The 7,289-nt window shown below is 64.4% G+C and overlaps 2 protein-coding genes across 2 annotated transcripts in view; both read left to right on the top strand.

Annotated features, from left to right (window-relative positions):
* LOC113209240 (serine-rich adhesin for platelets) overlaps window positions 1–7,289 on the top strand; it is a gene marked incomplete in the record, with an annotated part of 73,459 nt that overhangs the window by 58,941 nt on the left and 7,229 nt on the right.
* The window catches only part of LOC127749222 (uncharacterized), a 13,406-nt gene continuing 9,079 nt past the window's right edge, over window positions 2,963–7,289 (top strand). The window contains exons 1-3 of the mRNA XM_052266544.1: window positions 2,963–2,978; window positions 4,399–6,371; window positions 6,519–7,217. Coding sequence (XP_052122504.1) covers window positions 2,963–2,978; window positions 4,399–6,371; window positions 6,519–7,217 — 2,688 coding nt within the window. The remainder of the gene's footprint in view (window positions 2,979–4,398; window positions 6,372–6,518; window positions 7,218–7,289) is intronic.

Here is a 7,289-nt window from a genome sequence, read left to right as displayed (position 1 = left end):
CGGCCCGCGGGGGAGGGGGCGGAGGGCCTCATCGCGCACCTCCCAACTTGGTCCGCCCGCCCATGGGCCGCGGGCCGCGCCAAGCCTAACCGAGGACTGCGCCGCTCGCCGTCCCGCGCCCGCGCGATGGCCGGACTTGACGTGCCAACCCCTTTCCTCCTACACTACCGTCTGAACCACGTACGACACTATGCAGGTGCAAGTTTTCACACCTCTCTGTACACTAAGCCGTCGAGCAACTGTGCCACCACGTGACGGGCTCAGTGTTATTGCGCGTTTTCCATGGCGCCTCTTCACCGCCTCCTGCTGGCGTGCGCGGGCCGTGCGCGGCGTCCCGCAGAGCTGGAGCCGAGGCCCGCCTCGAGGCCCGCCTCGGACTGCACTTTCGTCCGCGGCGGGCGTGACGCGTCTCACTCTGGTTGCGCGTCTCGTCTTCTTTTGTTGCCGCGCGTTCACTTTGCCGCATGAGATTACAATCGTAATTAAACTTTGTTCCAGCGCTAATTATATTATCTAAATTACAGTTATTACTTTTTTGATCGCGCGTGTACGAACTCGGATACTTTTGTCTCCCCTTCCCCAAACGGTTCGCCGTACCTTTGGTCGTTGTGTCTGCCGGCCGCTAGGGGTAGCGCCGCCGGGCGGTGGCGCCGCGAGGGGTAGCGCCCGGGCCCGGCGGCCGATCGGATCGACTGCCGCCGCCTCTCTGCGCCACGTGCTTATTAGTTTCCTCGTTCGCGGGGCGCGTGGGAATGCGTGCGAGCGCCCATCCGCCCAGCAGGCACGCCGGCCGGGCCGGGCCGGGCGCGAGCCGGACAACCGCCGCCGTTCTATTTTCGAGGTGCAGCGGCGCCACGCCGCAGTGCCGACGGGGAATATGGGGCGGAGCAGCGGCGCGGCGGGGCGGCGGGGCCGGCAGTGCATCGCCGCGCCCGCTGCCACCGCCGCTGCAGTTTAGTGGCCCCGCCGGCCCCGCCACGCCGCGGGCTGTGGGCTCTCTGTGGGCCTGCCGCGGGTCATGCGTGACGGCTGTACGCGGCGTGATGCTCGCGCCCGGCAGCGGCGCCGCGCGCAGAAAGCGGAACTAGGAGGCGAGCCGAGCACGCACCGGGGTGCGCTGGGGGAGGGGTGCATGGTGACCGTGACCCGCCCGCCACCCCCTCGGTTGGGGGTTAAGTGCGTGGCGAGCTCACGCGACCGGAGCCCCCCGGGGGAAGGGGGGAGGGGAGGCGGAAGTCCTCGCTCCGGGCCTCGCGGGCGATGTGCCTCATTGTGTCGTGGACGTCGAGCTGGCTGGGCAGCGCAGTGGCCGGCCATGTGGCACGGCGGCCCCGCTGGCATGGCGGTACGGCGGCTCTATGGGCGCTGCTGTTGTTTCATTTCTGTTCTCCCCCGCAGAACTTTTGGGTCGAAGTGACATTAACTCTATTTTGCTTGGCTTCCAGGTCACCAACGGATCCGCGTCGGACCCGACCGCGGACTTGGACTCCATCTGGGACGAGGCTCACCTCCGCAGTTTGGTAAGGATCCAATCCAATCAAGAACCCGCTCCATCGCTTCTGAAAAACACACCACAAGTTATGTGTTGACTAAGCTACGACCAAAGTCAATCTATTGCCTTCTTTTCTTTCTCTGGAGCAGCTCTAAATTCCTATCTTGTTTTTCTTATATCCTCTACCTTTCTTTTTGCTGCTTTTTTATAACGTCTTTTTTTTAACGGAAGGCTTAATTTATTTTCGGACTCTTTTTTAAACTCTGTTTTGGCATCAAGTTTTTTTTTAACTGTTCTATTTTTTTGTTATCGTGCATCTTTTGCATCCCATTTTTGTTTGGTGGCACACTCAGAGACGAGACCCTATTCGCACGACTCCTCGCGCTTACTGGCTCTCCCGTACGGGACTTGCGTCAGTGTAGACGGAAACGACTGCATTTTGTGCACCTGGCACCGAAATTAAAACCGCGTTAATCGTCCGCGCCGCCCCCCCCCCCCCTCCCCGCCCCCTCATCCACCTTGACTTAACCTCTTGGCGGGCGGGCTCTTGGCACCCTCCTCTCATGCTCGCGCCTGTTCCGTGGGGTGGGTCGTTCACTCCTTAACAGTTGGTCGCGCTGGCGCCTTGCCTTCGGTCCTCTCCACGTGGCTGCCGCTGCAGCTCGGGGTGCAGCCCGCCGCCCGCCGGGAGCCCCCGGCTGGGTAGGCAGCGGCCGGCCCGCTCGCGCGCCGCTCCGAGGCGGGGGGCCTACCTTGCCCCTGCGCGCCTGTGCCGGGCTGGGCGCTGGGCCGGCCTTGCTACGGCGGCGCTGCTGGATGCCAGTGGCGCGCGCGGCGTGCCTCGGCCCGGCGGGGCGGCTTTGTAGACGGCAGGCTGCTGTCAGCGCCCTGAGGCCTCGTCCTCGTCGGGCCGCCCTTGGCAGCTGAGCGGCCGAGCTCTAAGCAGCTAGAGGCCCCGCCCCGATAACGGATGGTTAAGGTTTTTGTCCAAACTGAAGCCCTCTGACCCTCTAAAACACCTCTGAAACTCCGTTTCGTTATTTCTGCAGTAGGCCAGACCATATAACTGTTCGTTATTCCGGGATTTCTTGCTTGCTTGTGATGGGGCGAGTCGTAAAAGGAACCCGGCCCGGCCTCGCGTGAGGAGCGTGCGCTGCCGGGCGCGACTCGTGGCGTGCTGCCGCAGGGCCGCCGAGCCTCGAGTGCGAGAGAGACAGAAATAGAGGAGGTTCGCCGAAAAGTTCCGGATTCTTATCTCTCTTGCACTTTTGGTTGGGACGCCCGCCCGGGACGCCAGACTGCGCACCCCTTTCGGTCATGAATGATGTTGTTGTTGTTGTTGCTTGTCGGTGCTGATCGTCTTGCTTGTGTTTGTGCCTGCCGTGCGTGCCCTGCCTGGCCTGCCAATAGTTGGACGTCTGCTCGGACTACGAGGGTCGCCGCAAGATCCGAGCCCGCCTCCGCACAGTCATGGCTGAACAGAAAGGTAACGTGTGTGACAGTGCGGCCGCTCCTGGTACGGCTGTGACGGCCGAGTGGTAGCCTACTGTGTCGGGGAGGGGAGGTGGTGAGAGGGGCTGGTCTAGGCCTGGGCCGGTGTAACGCCACTTGTGGGTTCATGTTCGCAGCCTGTGAGGGCGTCGTGGCCGCCGCACAACGCTCGGCCACCGACGAGAGCCGATCAGTCGACGGGGACACTTCTTCAGCGTCCTCTGTACACGGTGAGTCTCTCCTGCTGCCCTACCTAGTCGAACACTTGCGATCATCTCTACAGCAACAGCAGCAACTTCAACTGCAGCAGCAACAAGAGCTGCGGCAGCAACAACAAGCACGGCCTCGCAACCACCTGCCGGTGTCGTCTTCGGGACACGCCATCGAGGACTCTGGCACCGAGTCGGGTGAGGACCTGCGCTTCCTCGCCGCGGGACTCCGAGACTCGATCGAACTCCACCGACAAGAGTCGTCGGCGCAGCTCTCCGCGCCGTCGCAACCACACGGCCCCGGACCTGGCCCCGGACCCGCCCCCGGACACGGGCCACAGGGCTTGCAGGGCCTCGGGCAAGACGGCCTCCTGGACGACGTGCAGTCGGCGCTGTCTCGCCTCGAGGCGTCTCTGCTGCTCGGCGTCGTGGGTGGCGAGAAGGTCGACACCTCGCGCCAGGAGTCGCTCTTACAACTGGTAAACCGCCTCAAGAGCTCGTTGGGCGCGCAGCAGCCCGCGCCACCCCCGCCCGCCGCTGTCCAGGCCCCGCAGGCGCCCGCCGTGCCGCCGCGCAGGTTCGGCAAGCGCGGGAGGCAGAACAGGCACACGGTGGGCGTGAGCCAAGAAGAGCTCGCCGACGCGCGCCGCTTCCTCGAGGAGGCCCAGGCCGCCCAGGCAAAGGCCGCGCAGGTGAAGGCCCAGCCGCAGCAGGACGGACCGGTAGAATCTCTTCAGCCGGCCGAGGCTGACGACGACGTCCTCCCTGCCCCGATAGTTGTGTCACTGCCGCTTACCCGGGCGCGCTCGCCATATCAGCTGCAGAAGCAGAGCTCGGCTGGCGACGTTCCGGCCTGCTCCCTCTCGGCCTCCACCTTCCGCGCGTTCAGGCCGACGCATTTTATTCCCAAGAAATTCTCCAGCTCGGCTGCATCCACACCGCCCAACGCGTCGGTGCCTGCCTCGGCCTCCGCGTCCGGGTCGTCCCTTGCGCATTCCGAGTCCGTCCAGGACGATGTGCGATCGACGCGGAGCAAGAGCTCGTCGCAGAGTAGTGTGAGCCGTCGGCAGGCTGCCGCTCTCAAAAAGACCCCGCAGTCGTCTTACTCGTCCATAGGGTCGCAGTCGAACGAGGACGACGACGAGGAGGAGGACGACGAAGAGGACGAGGACATCGATGAGGAGGATGAGGACGCTTTTGTGGCAGTTGCTGCGGGCAAGCCCGAGGCAGTAAGCAAGGTGCTGGATAAAAATGCCAACCTGGTGGCGAACACGGACATCGCTAGCAAGGACTACGACCCTAGCAAGAAGCTCTTCACGGCCGCGCAGTCGGTGCAGATAGCCGTACACAAGGCAGCCATCAATAAACAGCTCTCTGTTGAGGAGCAGCGCAGGTCCAGTAAGCCGGACAAGGCGGATACAAGCGAGGAGAGCGACGTGACCGAGTCCGTGGACGAGGAGACTGAGGAGGACTACTATGACGTGGAGGACGACGACGAGGCAGACAACGTAAAACCGCATAATCAATCAAACAAGGGCATTAAGCCTAGTGATACAAGGGAGCCGCCCCCGGGTGTGTTACGTAACCAGACTTTTACTGTTCAGCCAACCGAAAGTATTATCGGAAAAATTCAAAATACGAATATTGAGCCACGGGCAGCACCTGATCTGAAAAGTGCTATACAGGCGCCGAACACAGTGATGGTTCAGAACCCTGTTTATATCGAAGACAAGGCCGTCTACCATCAGGACCAGCAAGAGACGAAGATAAACAAGCAGTGGACGAACGTGGATACGCGAGTTGTGCCCAACAGGCAGGAGTTGGACCGAGTAGAAACACAGTCCAACGCTTCAGATACGTCCGACACGCTCCAGGGCGACGAGAGTGCCGTCTCATCTGCACAACGGCTGCTCAAGATGGCCACCAACAACGAGCAAAATAGTAAGGTCGCCGGAAGCCGCTTCTCAAACCGCAGCTCCAAGAAGCAGAAGATGAAACGCGCCAACACGATCGACATTCCCAAGCCGCTCAATTACTACCAGGTGGAGGAGGACACTGACGGAGAGGTGACGTCGGGCGACGAGGCATTCCATTCCGCGCACGACAGCGCGTCGAGCAACGACAAGCGGGCCGCCTACCTCGCGCTCAGGGGGCCCATCCGAGTCACGCCGGACGCTCAAAAGGGCCAGCAGCAGCAGCCGCCGGCGGCTGTCCAGGCGCCCAAGACGGAGAACGACCGCAAGTTCCTCGCGTTCCTGGAGCAGCAGGGTGGCAAGAAAGGGGGCACGGGTGGGTCTCTCTGGTCCGGCGCCGACGACCACAACGGCAGCGCCAGCCCGCTTGGCGGGCACGGGCCGAGCCACCAGTGGAACAACCGCTTCTCCAACATCAAGACCGCCTTCGAGAACAATGCGAGTCACAGCAGCCGGGAGCAGCAGCTCAACCGGATCAACAGCGACCGCAATGCAGCGCGGCAGGGCGGCGCGCGCTCCTTCTGGCAGACGGCCGACGACTCGGCCGCCCTCCTGAAGAGCCGCGGACGTGGCGGCCGCGCCAACGGCGCCCCGCACGAGCCCCGGCTGTCCAAGCAGGCCAGCGCCTTCCTCAAGCAGCTGCACGAGCAGGGGCAGCCGGGCCAGCCCGCCAACAAGCTGCCGTGGGCGGCCGCCGAGCAGCCCGACGACCCGGGGGTGGTGGTCGGGTCCCTGACTGTGGCCGCCAACAACCGGCAGCAGCACCACCACCAACAGCAGCAGCAGAAGCAGCATCAGCAGGTGACCAATGCTCCTAACGGACCAGTCAACAAGTTCTTCCACGCGCCGATGTCGGCCTTCAAACCCATCGAGAAGTCCAAACCTACCCCGTCCGCCCCCTGGGCCACGCCACCCGCCACGACGGGCAGCGTCAAGCAGCTCGCCGCACAGAAGTTCGAGCAGCCTGTACCCCCGCCCGCGCCCCCGCCGGAGAAGCCGGCCGTGGTGCACGCCCCCAAGCCCGTGCACCCGCACCACCTGCAGCCGCAACCTCAGCACCAGCTGCCGCCGCCCGAGCATGCGGCGTCCCCACTCAGCCCGACACTGCCCTGGAAGAAGGACCTCGGCCACAGCCACCACCTGACCTCCACTCTCGCCAAATTCGAGTCGATGTCCTCGCGAGAGACGTCCCCGCAGCTGATGCCCGTGATGCGCAGCCAGAGCCAGGACCGCATCGCGACGGGGTTGGGCAGGCAGTACCCGCAGCCGCCGCAGCCGCCGCCCAGGGCCTTCATCCCCGCGCCCTCCACCGGCACGGTACAGTCGCGCACGCAGACCTTCTCCGCCAAACAGGCCCCCGCGCTGCCCCCCGTCGTGCACCCTGCGCTTCCTCCTCACAACTCCTTCGTGCACGGCGAGTTCAGCACGCGGCCCGGCTTCGGCCATGGGCTGGTGCACAGCAAGTCGAATCAGTACGTCCCGACGGCCGACCTCCACTGGCACCACCAGCACAGCTACGACTCTGACTCTGAGGACCTGTCGCTGCCGCCCACGGACAACAAGCTGGTCCTCAGCACGCTCCGGGACGCCGACTTCGGCGGCTACGAGTCGCCCAGCCTGAACGCGCCGCCTATCCCCACGTTCAGCGCCGGGGTCACGGTCCGTCAGTCTGTGTTCGGGCTGCCGTCCGCCGGTGTCACGCCCGTCGTTACGCCCGGTGTCACGCCCAGCGTGACGCCCACCGTGGCGCTTAGTCAGGCCATGTCCACGCCCGACTCGTCCCCGCCGCCGCCCTACGGGGCCACGCCCGAGCAAGGTCCGCCCGTCAGGCCGCCCAGGCTGCTGATCCAGGACGCGACCGGCCCGTCCGGCGCGCTCGGCACCCCGGAGCCCGAGGAGCACACCGCCGCCGTGGCGAGGGTCATGGGCGGCGCGCAGTGCCAGAAGGCAGTGACCGTCACCAACAAGATGCGCCACCGATACGACGACGAGAAGGGCGGCGCCGGTGCGGGCGGCGGGGGGATGAGCTCCGCCGCCTTCAACCTGACCAACGTGCTCCACAAGTTCTCATCCGAGGAGGACATTTCACCGAAGCCGACCGGGCACATGCAGCAGCAGCAACCA

Source organism: Frankliniella occidentalis, unplaced genomic scaffold (assembly GCF_000697945.3).
Source record: "Frankliniella occidentalis isolate FOCC.00 unplaced genomic scaffold, Focc_3.1 Scaffold40, whole genome shotgun sequence".
In the NCBI taxonomy this organism is placed as follows: domain Eukaryota; kingdom Metazoa; phylum Arthropoda; class Insecta; order Thysanoptera; family Thripidae; genus Frankliniella; species Frankliniella occidentalis.
Note: the sequence above shows the minus strand (reverse complement) of the source record. Positions and strands in the feature narration are given on the sequence as shown.